We start from the raw sequence: 20,596 nt of genomic DNA, 5'->3' as shown, positions 1-20,596 counted from the left end.
ATAATCCCCAGCGCGGGGGAGTGGAAGGAGGAGCGCAGCGGGGAGCGCGGTCCCTGCAGCGGGGAGGCGAGCGCCAGGTGGGTGTCACAGCATCCCTCCCTCCATCCCTGCCATGGGTACCAGCGTGGGAGAGCACCCACGGAGCCGCCTTGAGCTCAACGGGACTGTGGGGCACTGGGAAGGCTTGTACCCTGCTCCCACACAGGTCTTTTGCTCTGTGCCTCAGTTTCCCTGTGGGAAAACAGGCTTCTCCCCCTCCTCCCTGGGGCTGTGCTGGGTTCGACACAATAGCGAACCTCTGCGTTATTATTCTGGGGGCGGAAAGCAGCATTACTCAGAGCCCGGATTGCTAATAACGCACTAAATATAGCGCTTTCCATCTCCAGAGTACTTTCTGAACTCTTAACTCGTGAGCCCTAAACCCCTTGGAGACAGGGGCCAGGGCACCGGCCAGCATTGCTGCGTGGGCAGGGATGCCGGGAGAGGAATGGGATGATGTTTCCTGTGGATGCTGCTGCCTGGAGGTGATTCCTGTTGGATGGAAGGAGCCGGGCGCTGGGTCAGTCCCTCCTGAGTTTGCCCAGGTCGAGGGGGACGGGGGCGGCCGGCCGAGGCCCTGGGGCGGGTGGGCAGTGAGGGACAGGCTCCTGCAGCCTCTCGGTGATGCTGGGAAGCGGCTGCTTCTCCCACTCGCCCTGCAAGAGAGTTCAGTACAATGAGACCAAGCTGGGGTTTTGACTGCTTGGAGACTCCATGTTCCTCCTTACTTGTAAAAATTAAATGATCTTTAATATTTGAAGTGTACTTAGCCCAAACCAGGATGCTTTATTAGGAGACATTGCTAATTATTTGTATTGCAGAAGCACCTGTGCATCCTCCTAGCCGTGCAGATTTCTGCAATGCACTGTGTTGCAAAAACCCATCTTAACTAGGGAGTTTCCGCCCCAAAAAGCATTACCCACCAAATTAGATGGAGATCACAGACCAGGGCATCCCACTGACCCACCGTGCTCTCAGCCCAGCCCTGAGAAACACTCTGTAACAAGTATTGGCAGGAAGGTTGGTTGGAGGTGACATTTGCGGTGTGGTGGTGTGGATGTTCATGTGCAGCTGCTGAGAAACAGGAGGGACACAGCAGCCTGGATGAGGTGCCGTGGGGCAGAGCCAGGGAAGGGCTGTCACAGTCATCAGGACTCAAGGTGACCACAGCCAGGACAAAACCCCCAGCTCCACGTGTGCACGGGGTCACCTTGTCTTGGGGATGCTCCTTGCAAGGAGCAACATCCTGGGTTCACCCAGTGCCAACGGCTGAGCCTGCCAGGCAGGATCTAGCTCAGATGTGAGGTGTTGGTCTGGGTTTAGAGACTGGTTGAGACGCAATCAGGGGCTGTGAGGGTGAAGGGGGGCTCAGCCTGGGCTGAGCTCTGGTTCGGTGATGCTACGGTTTGGCTGCTGGCTGTGCGTTCATGTGGAAATGTCAGCAAGAGGCTGAGCCGCAGCGTGAGCAGGAGGAGGGAGGTCTGGAGAGGAGAGGTAGAGCCGTGAGTCATCAGCAAGAAGATGAAAGTTGATTTTCATGTTTTCAGATGAAATTCCTTGGAGTATGTCAAGCGAAACGGGCCAGAGGCTGCACTGGCACCAGGAAAACCCTGAGGAAAGTTGGAGGGGGGGAATGGAGAGACCTTCCCAAAGCACAGGGGGAGTGAGCAGAGAGGGAGAAGCCAGCTGGAGAAGCGACTCTTCTTGCAACATGATGGCTTTGGAGTGCAGGTACCATGTTTGGGGTGCACTTGCTCCAAGGCTGGCCCCAGCCCTGAGTGCATCTGCTCCCAAACCACTTGCTTATGCCTTGCCAGCACCCTGCTTTTGGGGTAGATCAAAGGCATTTGGAGTGTCTCCATAGTTGTTGCTTTCAGATTTCCACTCAAAAGCAGTTAATGCAGAGTGTAGAGAACTCACTGCAAGCCCTCGCAGGTGCAGGGGACCCGGGGACAGTGATGTCCCTGCAGAGTCTCACAAGTGTTACCTTGAGATTTTGGTCGTTAATTAGCAGCACTCGGTCCCTTCAGAAATCTCCTCAGTTTTGGGATCACTGAACTGCAAAAACATGAGCTTAATTGAAAGCTGGTGCTTTTCTCTTGGCAGAAACAGCGTGGAATAAATGAGGTATCTTAAAATCGGGCTTGCTCTGCAAACCCCAGTAGAGCAGGAGGGGCAGCTCAGCTCCTTCGCCCTCGCTGCGATACCGTGACCCACTTTGTGCCGGCCTCGGATCAGCTCCGCTCAAGTCTCTTCGCAGCTGCTCCCCAGACCTTTCTGAAAGCAGGAGAGTTGCCTGGGCTGCAATTAAGAGGCTTAATTCATAATTCTGCTGCTGCACAAAACTTCTGTGCCATTTCTGTCCCTGCAGCAAGGTTCTGCATGACCAAGAAATGGTTTCTGCCCCCTTCAGAGCAGACTTTGCTGAAGGGTTTTTACCAGGGCAGAAAGCTGATGGTCTTCCCTGCAGCCAGCTCAGGTATCCTGTAAGTTTATTACGCTGATATGTGCCACTGGGAGCTAATGGTCATAGAGACCGGCAGTGGTTTTAAGTCTTCATCATCATCATGACCATTGTGGCTGGGCCTGGTTTTTCTTTAAAGATCTCATGGCTCTTTATCCTTTACGTTTCACTGGCTCGCTGCATTTGGAGACTGTACAGATGCTGTGCGTAATGAGCTCGCTCTGCTGGGACCTGATGTGATTTGCCAAAATCCTAAAAACCACCTCACGTTTCTGCTTGGTTCTGGAGCAAGCCCTGCTTTAATACTCAGCAAAAGCAGCCTCAAAATTGCTTTATGCAAATGCATCTGCTAATTGAATCTGGCCGAGCACAGCCACGTTTTACACGCTGGGTGTGTACTGGGCTCGGTGTCCTACTGATGCCGGCGTTCCCCGGCAGCTCCAGCTCCCTGGCCCGAGCTCAGGTGGTGCAGCCACGTCCTGAGCACCAGGGACCTGTCCCATCTCCTCGGGGTCACCCTGTGGCACAGCTCTGCCAAGCTGCTTTTTACCCGTGGCCGGGAGTTTTGCTGTGAAGGTTTAGTTGTGAAACTGGACCTACCGGGAAGCGGACGGCTGAGGATTTGTTGCAGTGCATGGAGATGGGAGCAAAGCTGTAGAGGGATTTCAGGACGTCTCTGTTGAATGTGTTCCAGGGGACAGAGAAAAACTGCTGTGGGACAGAGACCTGTGGGCAGGTGCAGACCTCCTCGTCGTTAAACCTGCGGCAGAAGAAATGCCACACTGAAACACAGCAATGCCGTCCCCTTTCAGCCCTGGATGTGTCTAATTCCTCCTTGCCTAAAGCTCAGGTTGGAAAGGCTCTGAAGTCAGCAGTGGGAGCAGGGAGAGCCTAGCAGAGCCAGCACCTGGGGGGCAAGATTTGGGGCCAGCCGGACTGTCCATAAGTAGGACATAGTGTGCAAGGTCAGCATCTCAGCCCTCTCATGGTGGGTGAATGAGCTGCAGGGATGCTTGGTGTTTGCCCCAGGGTATAAGAAGTTCTTCGCATGTAAGCACTTGGCCAAGCACTGACCCCACTTTTTAAGCTTTCTTTTCCAGCATTACTAACAAAGGGCTCTGCAATGGTCCCTCTCCACCCAGCACCGCCATGCAGGGCTCCGTACCTGTTCACGAGGTTGAAGTATCGGTGCAGGTAGCCCGGATCCACAGCGCTTTTGCACAGCTCCAGCTGGGTCTGGGGGTAGTAGTGCACGTAGTTCACACACATCTCCTCCAGGATGCCAAACCCCCCCTGCAGCACAGACACAAAACGGGTCTGGCTCTGCCCTGCCAGGACTGCACGGGCAGGGGGCTGCAGAGGCAGAAATCTCCCACCCATATGTGTACATGTGTGTGTGTGTGTATATATATATATTTATATCTATATACACGCCCCTTCAGGTGCATGGGATGGGCAGCACTCTGCTCATCTGCCCATCTGCCTTTTATGCAAGGATAGACTTTCAGGCTAGATCGTGTGGTTTTACATTAAAATGCAGATTTCCTATAATCCCTCTGCTATATTTAGCTTCGTCCCTGTTGATGGTACCTCTGACAGGCTCTTTTTCTTTGCTGCCTATGTAAGAAAATAACATGCACTGTCAAAAAACGCCGCTTCTCTTTAATTACAATTAATCCCCGGTGGAACAGTTTGTGATGGGAATTGGAGTGACACATGCGACTTCTCAATTAGCACCTAACCATCCCCACTGCAGGCAGCAGAGCCTTGTGGGCTCGCTTCTTCACTGGCTGTAATTCAGGCCAGGTTCATGCAGGTACCCGCTTTGTGGGTGTCCCCAACCCTGGGGTGCAAACACAGACCGGCCCTGCACTCACCACGGTGGCTCGGCTCCGGTCCTCCGTGTTGTATGTGCAGGTCGTGATGAGCTCATCACCCTGGGAGGTTTGAACACAGACACATGTAGGTGGGAGAGTGCAGAGTTTCAGAGAATCAGGAAATTTGGGGCTGGGGGAGTTTGTAGCATAGCGGTTCTCTGCCCCCTGCAGCCTGCAGGCAGCCTGGTTCCCCACCAGCACCGACCATGGTGCCACAGGAACACTTGCTAAGCTTGTATCCCCTGGGGAGATTCCCTAGGGCCGTATCCCTGGGATGGTGTTTCCTGCTCTTTCCTTACTTTTCAAGAATTTCTGCAGGGCTGAAGCACCTAAAAAAATGCACTTAGGCAACATTTTGAATTGCCAAACCTGTACCCAACTTGATGGCACAACTGCATCCCCTCTGTGGTCGGTGCAACCTCCTAGTGCACGATGCTTCTGTGGGTGCCCTTGGCTTTGGATCTGGGTCCTTACTCACCGTACAGCCCCGGGGAATGCTCAGCCTCTGTTCCACCACCTGCTCCCACCGCATTTGTTGCCAAATCTCTTCTACTAAGCAAGGAGGCAGGGGGCACCTCCCAGGCGTGCACAGTTCACCCTCACCCCCCAAGGAGCCTCCCTCTGCTAGAGGAAGCCCAGCTAAATTAAGTGCTTAATTTAGCTCCCGGCATGGTTCAATTGCCCACACGCTGTTTTTGTACCATGTTAGATGAGACCTGATGTCCCCAAGGCATCTGCGTGGGGGTGGCAGATATGACCTGGGGACCATGGGGAGCATGGTCCAGGAGGTCCTGGATGGCAGCGGGTGCCTGTGTGCATGGGCTGCTGGCAGCAGTGGGGACGAGGTGATATAAAGGAGGATTCAGTGATGTGGGGTCAGGGGAAGGTCTCGTGCTGTTTAGAAGCCACCACTGGTTTTGGAGCCACTCACTGGAAAAACTGCAACCACCTCCTTCAGCATGCGGATCTCCTGGAGGGAGGTAAAGGGGACATGTCAGAGTGACGCTACAGCTCTGTACCTGGCAGCCCCACGGGTGACATCCAGCCAGGACCCCGGCAGACCCCTGTACCTGGAAGTGAGGGCTGTAGTGCCTGTCGGCGTTGACAACCTGCCTCTCTCTCCCGTCCCGGGACAGCACCGTCACCACTTTTCTTCCTGCCAGGTGAGTGTGGAGCTGGGAGGCGAAGATGTGGATGCCGGCAGCAGGCAGAGCCTGGGGGAAGGATGGCTCAAGCCCCTGTGCCCGACCCGATCCCCCTCCCATCTTGTGCTTCCCCATGCTGTGTGCTCAGTACCAGCCATCCCTGCACGGGCTCCTGCGTGGAGGTTTAGGGGGTCGCTGGGCCCTTGGGTAGCACAGGAGTGAGGTCCCTGCAAATGGACAGATGCTTGATCCTCTTCCGAATCTAACTGATGTGCTGCCATGCCCTAAGTCAGCAGGAACGGCTGAGCTGGTTGCTGCCTGCTTCCTTGCAGTCATTAGTGGCAGCACAAATGATTCATTTTGGGTAGGCCCTACAAAAACATCCACTAAAACTTCCTTGAGAGCAAGGTGGGTATTTTGAAACAGTACTTGAGAGAGCTCTTGCTGAGCTTCTTGGAAGCAGAGGCCAATCTTCCCATCTCCACGGGGGAAAGCACCGCCAGGACACAGCCAGCTTGGCAGTGAGTTTTCTGGGTATGGTACCCCGGGAGCAGGAGCAGATGGCTCCCCAGGAGAGCTGCTTCAGGGGGAATTCAGCGCATCCCAACCAGCTGCTTGCTGTTTGTTGTACACAGCAGATCTTTTCTTTCCAGCACAACCTCATGGTAAAGGATTTGGGGAGTTTAAAACTGGGAATTGGGAGCTTGGTACTGTATCATTTCTGCCTTGGAAAGACCATTTGCAACCTCTCTTCTCCAAGAAGAAGCCAGGGCAGAGAGGATAGAGACTCACCAGCTGGGTGCATTTGTCGGTGCAATATCCCGTGAGGATGAAGGTGTCCTCGCCTGGGGGAATGGCCATCACCGGTGTGTAGACCAAGCCCAGCTCCATGATGCCGGCATCGTAGCGTCGCAGCGTGGACGTGTAGTAGAGACGGATCCCCGAGGAGTCGCGGCGACCTGGCAGGTGAGAGGATGCGGCTTCAAGTCACCTCTGGAGAAGTGACGGCTGCTGGGACAAGGTCAGGTGTGAAAAATGACACTGCTGCAGTGGGGAGAGGCACACCGGCCTCTCACTTACAGCTTTTTTGTGTGCATGGTTCTTATTAGTTTTAAATCCTGGATATTTTCACACAGTTCTTTACTGATTGGCCCCAGCCACGTGCCTGGTCCCCTAGAGAGGTCACCCACCTAACGATGAGTTGCTCCCAGGAGAGGTAAGGAGTACCCTTGGAGAGCCTGAAGCAGGATGGATCATGTGTTGCTTTGGAGAACTCCCTCAGAAATAAGTCTCATTGCATTTTCTGTAACTGATGCATCCAAAGAACTAAGGGCGTGCTGTTGTTGGGGGCTTGGCAGGAGGTGAAATGCCTATGGAGCAAGTACTCCTAGTATTTGGAAAGCTTCTGCTCTCTCTTGCATTTGAGATTGCTCCATTTAACCCCCTCCCAGAGCTCCCACTGCTGTGTCTGGAGAAGACCCTGTGCCTCTGATGTGCTTTGCAAGCGAAGGGAAGGGGCTGGTTCAGTAGGTCAGGAGGGTTCAGGCTGGCTTTGAATCCCCTGTCTCTGGGCTGGAGCCCACCCTGGGATAGGAATAACAGGGGGAAACACTATTGGTTAACATGCAAAAGCAAATAAATTATGAAAGACGTGAGCTCCATATTTATAGACGTGTTTCTTCTCGAGTTGCCGAATGTGCTATGATTGATCTACAGTACATATGCTCTGGTCTCCTAAAAATATACTTGGTTAGTCAAGAAGCTACATGTTTTTATGTAAATGAAGAAACTGGGTTATTTGGAATCCTTTTTTTTTTTAATGTGTCTCCTGACAACGTTATCAAAGCAGGAGTACCATTAAAACAACATCTAAGTTTCCCTATCCCCGGCCAGACTGGTACTGTCTCTCTGATGGTTTTGGCACCATTGTTGCTCTTGGCTCTGAGCTCAGACCCACCACCTTGCAAAGAAATGGGAGGGGGACACCCTGTGACAGCCCAGCTAAATACTGAACATCCCTCCCCACTGCTGGGCATGCACAGGGATGGGGTCCATCCTCCAGTGAGGATGACTTTGCTGAGAATTAATGTGTAGCACAGATCTGGACCATGAGGTCTTTTGAAAGTTGTGAACAGGGCTATGATTTTGGCCAAGCTTTGTTCTCTATGAAGCCTTCCCTGGAAGGGTGTCAGTCCCTGGTGTTTACCCAGTTCTCCTGCCACCTCCTCACTGGGGAGGCACTTTGCATCGTCACATGCCCACTCACCTTCGAACATCAGGGGGTTGTGGTAATGAATCTCAAGGCGTAAGTATCTGGAGGAGCCCGGGCCACCAAAGGCAAGACCTGCTTCTTCAGGGTAGTAGAAAGCCTGGATGGAAAGGGAGAGTTTTAGGGGATCGGTGGGGTGGCTTTCCTGAGGACAAGGCTGAAAAGGCTACAGGAATTGTCTGGGCGTAGTCATAACCCCACCATGGGCTGAGGGACATGCCTTGTGCTCTTGGTTGTGCTTGTTGAGCTGGTCTTGCTTCCAAAGGCTTCTTGCATGCCAGCATGCACGTGCAATGGCACAAACATTGAGCAGGGGCGTCACACTGATCTATGGCACTGAGGAGGTGGGCTGGGGTGGAAACTCAGACACTGCTGGGGGGAGCTCAGATAGGGCTGGACACAAATCCCAGCAGAGACCAGGGTTGGGGCAGCCCACATGGGACAATCCCGAGATGGGATCAGGAAGGGTCGGGATGCAGCAGGAAATCTCCTGGGAGCAAACCTTTCACCCAGGGTGGTGGGTCTCGCCTCGCACCCACCTGTGCTCCCATGGCCCACGCTGCAAGCACGTGCCGGCAGTAACTGAGCCGCTCTGGCTTCATCTTGGAGTCACAAGGCCCATTGTAAAGGGGGAAGGTGTCGAACTCGGCAGCGCACTGGAAGACTTCCATGTGGTGGACAATGGCCTCGTTGCCCGCCGTGATCACTGGCTCGTACTGCAAAGCAGTGTCCAAGAAGGAGGAAACATAAAGACCGTTTGCTGAGAGCCCATCCCCAGGAGCTGCTGTCCGTGCAAGTTCCAAGGAGCCTGAGGCAGGTATGTCTGTTGTCTGTTATTGAATGGGGGACAGTTTCTGCCATATGATGGGGCAGGAAGGTTGGGCATGAGGCAACAAGGGCCAAGAGCTCTTGGGTGGCTTCGGGACCAACTCAGAGTCCACCACAACCCCTAGAGAAACATCTCATCCCTTCTCTAGTGACTGGTGCACCTGATCAGCAGATCCTGGTCTGCTTTGTGAGTCCTTTGCCAGTTTTGCAGGGTTGAGGTGACCCTGGGGACATTGCTTTTTCCTAAAGAGGGTCCTGGGCACATTGCAGTAGCTCTGCCTAAAGCTATTGGGTTTTGTTTGTAGCCAACAGCTGTTCAGGGCATGGGAACGGGGATTTGGGGCAGAAAGAGTGACTTCAAACAAGCCTGAGGAACAGCTCTGGCTGAAAGCACCAGCTGTAGGAATGCTCTGCAGCAGCGGGAAGGTATCAGGAGTTACACACTTTTTACTTACACACAGATGATTCACTTCACACCATCTGTTGGAGAGAAAATCCTCCTTCTGAGTTTTCCTTTGCAACGTCTCTCCCCTATAAATCACTAAGCACTCGCTTCAGTTCGTGTGTCAGGTTTTCCCTCACCCCCTTGTGTGGCTTTGACTCTGGATGTGCCAGATCACCTGCCGAGCCACCTCTGCGCCTGCCCGGGCGATGCTGTCCCAGCAGCTGGTGATGGGCAGACAGGTCAGGCTGACATTACTCCTGCCTTTCCCCAGCACCAGCCTGCCTGCAGGTTTCTGCTTCTCCTTTCAGGAAGACCCAAGCACATGCAACACGTTTGGGCAATGCACACAGTGTGTGCCATGATGCTGCCATGGGTCTGTCCTTGATGGTTACAGTTCTGCCTTCTGCAGGGGTCAGCTCTGCAAGGGAGCTGCTCGAAGCCTGCCCTGGTACATGCTTGATGTCACCAGTCTGCCACCTCCTGCTGAGAAACTTCTGACTTTGGGGTCTCTAAGAGACATGAGGATGCTACTGGCTGGGGGGATGGCTCTGGGAGATGTTTTGGTACCCTGTTGGAGAAGATATATGGGTCTGAAAGCCTGTGACAGGGCAGAGAAGAGGTGGACTTTGCAGAATGGCTGAATGTGAACGCCATTGCTGAACTGCAGCAGGGAAAGAAACCCTCTTCTGCCTCTCACCATGATAATGTGATGTTTGGGGAAGCCAGCTGGGAGCTCTGCCATGTAACACCAGTACGTTGTTATCTCGCTGGGAATGACGATGTTGGGGGCCGTTAACTCCATGGTCTTCCTGTCACTGGGCAGTTCAGGGATGGTGATGTTGGGCTTTAGCAGCTGCACCCTCTGCAGTCCCCTCTGGATGGCAGAGATGTTGATGGCTTGAAGAGAATGGACTGGTTTCTCCAGGATCCCGTAGATAAGGTGCACAGTGCCATCCTGAAGTGAGAGCAAAGTGTATCAGCTAGGTTTTTTTAATGTGGGAATGTGAACTGCATGGACTATTAGCACCAATATTGGTGGCAGGAATCCAGGAATGGACCTCTTGATCCATCCCCAGATGGAAAGTGACCCTGATTTCATCAGTTGCTCCTTTTGCTGTGCTGTCTGAGGAAGACAATAGACTTTGGGGTGTTTCTTTGGCTGATGTGATCACAGAGGGTTCCCTACCAGTTGGGAGAGTCTGAAAAGTTTTCCCTTCATGGCATCAGTTCCGTAAGGGTAACATCTCCTCTCTGCTGTTTCAGAGCCCCTCATCCCTCCTGAGCTCCAGGCTGGGACAACCAGATGAGTTCAGAGCTCATCCCACCCTGCAGCCCAGCCCCAGCAATGGCCACAGGCAGCAGCCTGGGGATGTACAGCAGAAACAAATCTTCTCTCTGAAATCCTCCCTTTTCCCAGCTTCTGTTGCAGGGAGTGCTGCAAGAAGCTCTGCTGAAAGTCTGCTGCAAACTGTGGAAGTGCTGCTGAACACAGTGAGCTCTGGCCAGGAGATAAGGAAGAAAGGAAAAAGATCGTATTTTTTTTTCCTTAAAGGATCAGAGAATAAAGACCTGTAAGTCTTTTCCCGGCTCACACACAGATTTTTTTCCCTCCAGGGCTCTCTGTGTTTTGGCAGATGGTAGACATTTCTCACCACAAGACAAGCTTTTGAAAACCAGCAATAAAAACTCAAGGATGCTCTGTGCCCACGTTGGCTTTAAAATATCCTGCCCACCAAAGGCTTTCATATGAAATGAGCCTTGTGCTGATTCCTGCCTGCACCTGGGGTCTATGGCTGAGACCCCAAAGCTCTTCGATGTCTCTACTTGGAAGGTTTCCCCCACACTCCATCTCATGGGGGAGCCGTGAATGCAGACCCAGAGGCACTTGACCGAAACACACCACAGCAGCTCTATTTGCCATCGCTTTGCTCCAGCTCCTGCCACAACCCTTGTCTCTGTGTCTCATTGAACACCACCAACACCTCTTTGTAACACTCTGAACAGTTGGCTCTAGACTGCAAACCAGAGTGATGCAGGAGGGTATTTATATAGACCTAACACATGCTTAACAGCAGCGAATGATGCAAACGAGCTAAAATCTACACTTTATAGAGGTTTATAAGGGGTTGTAAATAGATCGTGCCAAATATTACTCATGTCCCAGGACTGACATCTGTAACACGCTTCCTTTCTGCTTTAGGCAGCACAAATGCTTGATGCTGTCCCCGAAACAAAACACGGGTCTGGTATAACCACACAATTGGGGTTTGGAGCTCTGCCCTGGGGCTGGGGTGGGGCTGGGGTGTTCTGTAGCAGGGTGGAGTGATGCTGTACCTCGATAAAGTAGTCCTTGGGGTCACAGGTGCTGAAGGCTCTTCTGAAGAGGAGGTAGAGCCCCTCCGTAGCCCTCCGAGCCCCGAGGAGCTGGTAGTCCTGCTGCGAGTCCATGTGGAGCTGCCCCTTGGCATCGCTCCAGGCATCCTGCGGGAGGAAGAGCACCCCGCTAAGCTGGTTCCATGGGTTGTGAGGTCCTCCTTCTGTTTGCCATGTGGCTGGTTCACCCTCTGCACCCCAGAGCTGGAGGGAGCCTGTGTTTTGGTTGCTCCATGCCCACCTCTAGCAGCCCGCGGGCAGAGCTGCCACGAGACCCTTGGTGCTCAGCATAGGAATACATGACCCAGCATTAATAGTCTGCAGAAAGACCTTTTTGAGTCAAGATGCGACTAGGGGAAAGGATACAGTGGGAGGAAAGCTTGCAGGGACACGTGAAGGTGTTGCATTGATCTGTGTTGTGTTTTGGGTGTATCTTCTCAGGGGGCATGATGTGCTCTCCAAGACCCTGGCCACAAAAAAGCTGCTCTCCATTTAAGATCAGACCTTTGCTGGGCTGTAGCGTCAGCCTTAGAAATTGCTAATGCTCTTCAAAATCCTTAATCTGTTGTGTTCAGATTGTTTTGGCAGCCCAGCAAGGCCTCCCGAAATCTGCACGTTGGTGACGATGGTGACAAAGCCACACTGAGAAGCAAGGCAGGAGGTTACTCCTGTGATTAAGGATTTGAAGGTTTGGAGTATAAAACCCTGCAGTAATTTGGATTTGAACAGTGTATTTGTCTTGATCTTTTGCATTTCCCTTTGATACCTTTGTTTACTGATAAAAGGCACTTAGGAAGTACCTTTCTGTATGTACACAAGTGGCATCAGTTCTCTTATCTTGGGGAAAAGAAAAAACAGAAGAAAAAGATTCAAGCATCTTGGCATCATTTTAGCCAAAAGTATAGAGTGATATTTCAAGAACATATTGTCCTTAGAGGGGGAGAGTAAAATCAGCTACATGAAGCTAGCATGACATTTGTTTTCATAGGAATATGGTGTGCAAATTAATCTTGTAGTACATGGGGGGTTAAGCAAATTTGGATATTTCTTAACAGCTGACATACTTATGTGGAATAAAAGCTGCTGGGAGAGAGAAAACCAAGAATGGGGAGATTTAAAGAAACCTCCTTGCAGGATGCTGTTCAGTACCAAGTGAAAGGAAAGCCCAAATGCTGCCCTGTGTTTAATCCAGTGCTGTTTGTCTTTCGGTGAGCACATGAAGGCAGATTAGAAATGCTCCTTTATGTTTTTTTTAACATGATGCTGTGAAATACTGTAGCGTTCGGGCCACCACACATCCTGAATGGCTGGTAATTAACAGGAAAACAGTACAGATAATAACTCCTTCTTTTCATCCTTTCATTACACCGCAGATCACATTGCGGCTGATTGTGAAAGAGTGTGTTTTATGGTTAATTTGAAGTAAGCAGAGAGGTAAAATTTAACTTACTGGAAAAGCCTCACATGGGGGAAAAATGTGAATTGCTTTCTGCAGCCAAGCGCGATTGCAATAAGCCTATTGTGGTATTCTGGGGATAGGAGAACACAGGGGGAGCGACTGTAACTGCAGCCCCGGTGGAAAGACAAACCAAACAAGAACCGGGACGAACAGACTGTATCAGAGAGGATGGTGATTTGTAGTAGCAATATCAAACAGCAAAATTAGAAATTAGTTTCCCCCCCATCCGCTACCATTTACATACTGCCCAAAATACATTTGCATGTTTAATTTCCAATAACGCCACGCCGCTGGCAGCCATCAGATTGTGTTTGCTTGCGCCCTGTTGATCTCTGTGATAGCATCGAGCGCGGCTCGCGGCTGGGTTATTGGTGCTGGCAGCAGCGGGATTTCTGGCTGGTAACTTCTGCACAGCCTCAAAGTTGTTCACGGGAGCTGTGGTTAATTTTTAATGTGACTGACAGCAGCGCACAAGTGAACCGAGGCGTCGATGCATCCTGCGTGTGTGAGCTGGTCTGTACAACCACCTGTTGGAGCTGAACACAGCAGAGACATCCCGGTTCTGGTGCCACTCAGCCTCCCTGATGTGCTGCTGTGTTTATTGTTTTCTCTTTGGGTTTAAGACCCTATGCCAAACGCGATGTGCAGACCTGATCTGTGGGTCCCTCTGGGGGTCCCCAAGCCCTTTTGGACCCAGTCCACCTGAGTAGCCCGAGTGGTCCAGCCTATGCTGTGCTCTGGACCAGCCCCATTCCTTCAAACCACCAGCCAGATTCACCCACAGGGAGGCAACCCCAAAAGCAGCTGTACAAACACACAAGCGACTCACCCCGAAATAGGAATTGTGCCCATCGCTCCAGAGCACAACCAGGTCCGCATTCTCGAACTCGCCCCTGTCCGACATCCCGAAGAGGAGCCCAGACTTCAGGTCCCTGACGAGGAGCTGGAAATACACGGTTTGCTTGGGGTAGCTGACGTTCCAGGAGAGCTCGAGCAGCCCCTGGGGATCGAGGGGCACCTTGTAGGGAAAATCAGTCTTGCGGGGTGCCGAGCCCTGCAGGGCCACCACCAAGATGACCAGGAACACCGCGATCATGGTGAAGTACATGGATGCCACCTCCCGCAGCTTGAAGCTGGGGCAGGGCTTGCACCCCGAGGTCTGCATGCTGGCGAGAACAGCACCCATGCGTCTGGCTTTGCCCATTTATGCGCTGGCCCTCCTGGGCAAACTGGGTAAGTGATACCGTTTAATTGCATTTGCTTGTTGGGAAATCGGATTGTTGTATTGACCCCCCCACCTCCTGGCCAAACATTTGTCATTCGCTGCCTCCCCTTAATTGGCTCTAATTGCACATGGACATTATCAATAGCAATTGAATTTGACTGGGCTAATGTTATTCATTCTTAAATCTTCCTTTGTGGCTGGAAAGGGCTGTTCACTCTCAAGCTGCTCTTGCTGAGCACCATGCGGACACACTCTGCCCGGCTTGTGGTGCCGCTCGCCTGGTTCTGCAGGGTGAAAGCTCTGGGATGGCCCCAGGATCGATCCCAGCCACAGGCCCCCATGTCCCCCAGGCTGGGATCACTTGTCACCAGAAAGGTGGCCAGTCCTGGTTCCACTCCCTGCCCACACTGCTGGGTGCAGGTGGGAGGATCACTGTGTGTGAACTTAGTGTGAACTATTTCTGGCCCTTCCAAAGCCAGCACAGCACTTAAGCAAAAATAAGGATGCCAATGCAAAGCCCAGCTTCCCTCCCACCCTGGTTTGGTTCCCATCAAAGGACCTGCCTATCTCAACCTTTGAGACATAAAATATTTGTTATTTTTTTGCTTTTGTAGCTGCTGGGACTTTGGCTCCAGTTTAAAGGTACCTTTTGTTCCTCCCCTTTCTCATTTGCTTAAAGTCTGATGTATTCTCTTTTGGCTGTTAACTTTTCTATGTTAATTGGAATTATAATGAACCATCTCAAGCTCTTTGATACATAAACACACATTGCCTTGCTTTGGTCTCGGAGTTCATGGTCGTGTTTTATTAATGCCAGCCCACGTGACAAGCGATGCTCTCAGACGACTCCTGTGCGGAGTCCCCTCTGGGTCTTGGGTTTCACTCGTGGTCCTTGCAGCAATGTCACGCCAATGGATCCACATTTCCCAGCCTGTGTAATGAGAGGAAATAGATTCAGCTCAGTGCGCGAGTGTTTTAATGAGTCATCAATGTGTGGCATCTCTACATTAAATTTGATGAGGTTTTTATTGTTCTAAGACACAACCATTACCCGGGAAGGCAGCAATTGATCTGGAGTGACTCTCCTTGTCGGGTGACCTGCTGGTTAGAGGCTGTGATCTCTCATTCAGCTTTATCAGGCAAAAGGCCAAAGCAGAGAGAAAGCTGAGTCCTCCCAGGTGAGCGCATCCCTTGGCCCCATCCCACGCCCCGTGGGACCAGTGACTCCAGCGTACAGCCCCTCCAGCCCCACTCCAGCCCTCCCACTGCTGCCGGTGTCAGCTTTAAAAGCCCATGTCCAGATAACTTAACATGCAGGAGGTCATTAGAGCCACCTGGGAAGGCTCCCAACCTGGCAGCTCTTGGGTCCGAACTTGCAGGATGTGTGAGCTGAACCCCCATGGTGTCCTGGGCTCCCTGCCCAGGAGCCGGGTGTGCACCTCAACCCACCCGCAGCTCCGTGCATCTTCCCAAAGGAGGCAGCAGCATCTCCGCCCCTTTGCCTGAGGCTGCTGGCTGGTTCCTGGACCTGCTGCACTCCGAGATCCTTGTCTGAAAGCGTCAGATGGGTGTCCCTGGTCCGCCAGCCCTGGCTGCCTGGGGAGACGTCTGGCTGTGTTACAAAAGCCCCTTGGGAACAGATTTTTGCCTTGCCCCACTTCTAACCTCCTGCAAGCACAGATTCACCCGCTTCCCCTCCTCTCTTGGCTTTGTTTCCTCATTGTCAGGGGAAAGAAGCAGAGCTGCCAGCATGGCAAGAAGGCAAATGATCCTCACCGGGGGGGTAGGAGGGGGTCCTTAGTTAACGAGTTCTGCCTGCGTCTATTAGAGATGAAACCCCAGGTTGCTGGCGTGCACAAGTGGAGCTCCTGAGCTTTTCTGTACAGAAGGAATTTGCAGTGGAACAGCATAACATGGGCAGGTCAGCTTGAAAACAGCTGAACTTTGCAGATAAGCAATGAGAATTTATTTAAAGAGAAAAAAATTATGTATATCTCTCCCCCTCCTTCAGTTTCTCCCCAGTCGTTGCTCATAAATCCAGGCGAGGAGCAAGGATCCAGCTTTCCGCTCATTGCTCCGGGTGTTTATTTTAAGACTTCAATGAGATGTAGAAATGCCAGTTCCCTGACTCTGAGACTCCAACTGCTCAGGGCTGACGCAGAGTCGCTTCCCACAGGCCGGCTGCCGGGAGGAGCACCCGGAGGGTGTGGGACGTGGGCTCAGCCCCTTTCCTGGAAGGCAGAGCAGCAGCAGAAGGTTTCTGCCCACCTGTGAGCTCTTGCCGGAGCTAACGCTGGCACAATTGCACTAGTGCTAGCATGAGAGCATCTTGTGCTGGAAACAAGACTCAGGTGACCCTGCAAACCCCCCTGGAATATAAAGAGCTAAGGGTGCAGTAATGCATGGGGAAGATCCGGAGCATGCTGTGAGCCCCAGTGAAGGGCTTGTTTTAATGGATAGTGCTCAGATGTGTCCCCCAGGCCCCAGCTTGGCAGTGCTGGATGCCATACCAACACCAGCAGCAGCATTAATCCCCCGCCGGGTGCTGCTGGCCCCATCCTCTGCAGAGCCGCACGTCCAAACCCTCCTGGCAACGTGCTAAAACTACCGTGGCCTTTCACTGCCACTGACGACCATGGCTGCAAAGCCAGTCCTAAAGGCAAGATAAGCTATGTTTTGCAGAGCCCCAAAAGCAGCAGTGCCTGACATTTGTGGCGGGGAGTCGGGGGAAGCAGCTGCCTCCATCGGCAGGAGGTGAGGGCTGCCTGCCTGGAACAAAGCTTGACTTACAGGTAAGTGGGTTTAAACACAACTGATGCACCAAATGAGGGATTGAAGCAGGCTGCACCCCTCCAAGCTATAATCCATTGCCTCGCTAACTTAAATGGAAATTCAATTTGGGTGAGGGCGGGGAGGGGAGGGAAGCTCGCTCTCTGTTCCCGCAGCAGGACACAGCTCTCCATGCCCCGGGGGCTCTGCTGTTCGCAGCCCCCATCCACAGTCAGCCAGCACCCGGATCGAATTTGCCTCGGCGCTGATGAGGTTAGGCAGTGTCTGACTCAGGCTGGACCTGACGTGGTGTGAGAAGGGGGAAGAGAGGGCTGGCATGTAGGGGAGATGCTCACGTGGATGGGCAATGGTTTGGGGTCTCAGGGAGCCCTGCCCTGATCAATGTTGTGTGCAATTTCTCTGGCCAGATCCACCTCTCACCCTTCATACCAGAGCTGTATAGTCTGCATGATGCTCATGGCTTGTAGGAACTGTTTGATATATGTCCTAGTGTCAGGAGAATTGTTTGTCCTTTTAAAAGTATTACTTTGCTCAGTCATGTTCCCATAACAAACCAGAGGGGATGTGCAGGCTGCTTGTTGTCTTTGTCATGCACTGGGGCTGCAAATCTGAGTTTGCATTTGCCCAGCAGAGGCACAGGTGAGTATTTAATGTCTCTGTGTCACAGTGTGAACGATTTGGGCTGGTTATCTCTGAGCTATGTCTGTTTTGCATGGGAATCTCCCCAGGTGACTGCAGCAGTTGGTATTTAACCAGCAAATATGCTGGACACAAACCAAGAGAGGACACTTGGAGGAGATCATGACCCAGCAGCGGTGGGTAGGAAGACCCATTCCCTCCTCCTTCCATGTGAGTTTGTGCCTTACAGCACAAGAGCAACAAACGCTCTAACATCCCCCTTGCTGAGCCTTTCCTGGTTCCAGCTTCTTGCTTTCTCTTAACCTGTTTCTTTTTGGGAGGTGCTGCCTTGCCAAGGCCCCATCCCACCAGGCTGCCTGCACAGCTCAGCATCTCAGAGAAATTCCCTCCCTGGTGCTGCCGCAGCTGAGCCACCTAATGAAATCTAGTTGCCTGTGCATGCTATATTAGGGTTACCATGGATATGGTGCCACAAACACGGGGCTGTGGCTTTGTTATATAAACAGGAGAGATTGCCACAAATACCCAAAATATCTGAAAAGGACAGGAAGAGACAAAAGCATTCTCTGGGTTTGTTTATAAAGGGTTGTGTGTTCCAGTGAAAGAGGTTTGTGTTGGCATTGAGAAGTGGTGGTCTTGGACTCGGGAGCTCTGAAGACTCTTTCTGATCTTCACCAACATCGTTCTAAAATTACCAGAAAGTTGCTGCTGGCCCTGCTTGTGCCCAAGAGCTGGGCTCCCTGTGGATCACGGTGTGAGGTGCATCTTTGCTCAACCCCAAGTTCATCCTGGCTGAGCTTCACATAGATCTTGGCCCTACTGTATTTCTACCACATGCAAAGAGATCCTGCAGCTGGTGGGGCCAGGACTGGTGATGGTGGTGGAGACAAAGACTCATCAGCCCTCCCAGAACTGCCCACACCTGACCTTGCTCAGCAGGACCATCCAGCTAATCTTGTACCATCTCAAGTACAGAAAGTCCCTTGTACAGTTTGAGGAATCATGTAATTTGAAGAAAAAAAAACTGCTCTAGGAATGGAGGTGGGATGTAAGGGAGACAGAGACATCAGAGTGGCTAAAATTGTATTGCACTCCCACTCCCTTGCCAATAAAACCACCATAAATAAAGTGGCTTTGCAATAACCATCTCCACGCATTGTAGCATAGATTCACATCTCCCTGCAAAAGATGGTCCAAGCAGGATAAACCCTGCTCTAGCCTCCTTCTGCAAGAGAGGCAAGACAAGCTAGCTTGGGATGACCATTGATCCACTTACTTTCTCACCTATCACTTTCCGTGTGAGTCCAAGCAGACCTCTTTCCATGGTTTGTTAGCTGACGTGGTGGAGAACACCAAACTCAGTGAGGAATGACCTGCTTTAGCATTTAAAACCACACCAAATCCAGTTTTTGCTCTTCAGCTGTATGACCCCCTGCAGCGCCCTCCCACATTACCTGCCATCCCTGATTTTGCAAGATCCATGTTAATTTTCACAAAGTGACCTCTCACATCTCCAGAGCGGCGGGGAAGAGTTCTTTGCTTTGGTAGAAAACAACAGCAAAAGGAGTTGAGATCTGCTGTGGGCATGGAAGGGGAAGGGCTCTGTGCCAGGTCGGTTTTCAGAGTGCTGGGGTGGTGCTGAGCCCTTCTACATGGGGCTCTGCTCTTTGATGCCTTTCTTCTTGCTTTTCCTCTAGCCATCGCTTTCTGGCACTAAGCTGCTTCCTGAAGATTACACAGCAAGCCAGGATCAACATCAAGAGGAGCTGATCCAGGAGAGGACACGGGGCCAAAAGAGCCTGAGGAGTTTGAAGATGGAACTTGATCAGCTTAGCAGAAGGATTGGTGTGTTGAATGATAAAGGCTGCCGGCCCGGCACGCTCGAGGTTTGTAACAGACAAGTTAGCAGAAGGTCTAATAAGGGGTAAAAATAGTGGATAATTTACTTTGGAAAACTCAACGTGGTTTCTGCCCAAATCAGTGCTGTACACCATGACAGCAGGTAGCAGTAGGTGCAAGGGGGACATGAGCAAGGTCTCATTTGTGGGCAGTTATTAGGGCTGTGAACCACAGCCAGGTGGTTCCTACATCGTGGGTGCTTAAAGGGAGGGATAGAAAAGCTGCTGTGGAAGAGCACAAACCTGGGGATCAAGCTGCTTTTTCTCACCTAAATAAAAAGTTTGCATTTAAACCCAGCGAAGGTGACTGGGGTGCTGCGAGGGTGTGCTCACATCCCCATAAGAGGAGGACAATGCAGTGGGGACCTTTGAGGCTGCTGTCATGGGTATTTGGGATCAGCCTGAAGACCACCGGAGAGAAGGCACCTCCAAACTCACGGGGAAGAGGCAGAGCGAAGGACCGGACACTTCCACCAGGAGCAGGCAGCAGCTGTCTCTCCAAGGAGGTAAGCCTTGTCCTGCAAAGTGGGGAGCTTCAAGCAAAAACAATACCAGAGACCTCAAAGGAAATGTCCCTGCCTTTAGAAATGGAAAAAAGACAGTATTTGGCAGGTGATGACAGGGTCGTGTTGTCATTGTACCTGGCTGCCGCATCAAACCCGCTCCCAGCCTGCTGCTGTGTTTGCTGCTGCTTGTTCCTGCAAAACCCCCAGGGGTGGTTTATTAGAGCCCTGACGCTGTGTTTCCAAGTTGGAGCAGAGCACTGTGATCCTTCAGTGACATAACGTGCCCTCTGCCACAGCAGAGAATGTGTGAACTCACCGAGGGATTTACACTGGGAATAACCCATGGGTGGTGGTGGCGGAAAGCAGATGATTATACCTGAACACTATACTTAAAGCCTGCAGATGATTTGGCTCCTGGCTGCTGCTGGGCTGTTTATCCCACAGATTTGGCAGGAACAGGACACTTCCCAAATGGCAAGGGGGGGGTGATGAAAGTTGTGGCTTGTCAGCTGCCAGGGTATTGACTGGCTCCCGAACTGCAGATACTAATGAACACTTTCCTTCTGTAAAAATTTATGTTGCAAAGCCTATGGGATCACAACTGTTTGTGCAGCCCCTCGCACAGTGAAGCCACGCTTA

General features: G+C 52.0%; 1 protein-coding gene across 1 annotated transcript; it reads right to left on the bottom strand.

Annotated features, from left to right (window-relative positions):
• Nucleotides 1-560: 560 nt before the first annotated feature.
• Nucleotides 561-14,064, bottom strand: DBH (dopamine beta-hydroxylase; the record flags this gene model as incomplete). The annotated part of the gene is made up of 12 exons (XM_080355749.1): nt 561-695; nt 3,104-3,263; nt 3,669-3,796; nt 4,381-4,440; nt 5,312-5,350; nt 5,451-5,594; nt 6,318-6,484; nt 7,792-7,894; nt 8,334-8,510; nt 9,765-10,022; nt 11,402-11,548; nt 13,729-14,064. 12 exons carry the CDS (start codon nt 14,062-14,064, stop codon nt 561-563), a joined length of 1,854 nt encoding a protein of 617 aa, XP_080211875.1.
• Between the last annotated feature and the right edge of the window lie 6,532 nt (nt 14,065-20,596).

The sequence above is a fragment of the Nesoenas mayeri genome (assembly GCF_963082525.1).
Source record: "Nesoenas mayeri genome assembly, chromosome: 18".
Taxonomy (NCBI): Eukaryota; Metazoa; Chordata; class Aves; order Columbiformes; family Columbidae; genus Nesoenas; species Nesoenas mayeri.
Note: the sequence above shows the minus strand (reverse complement) of the source record. Positions and strands in the feature narration are given on the sequence as shown.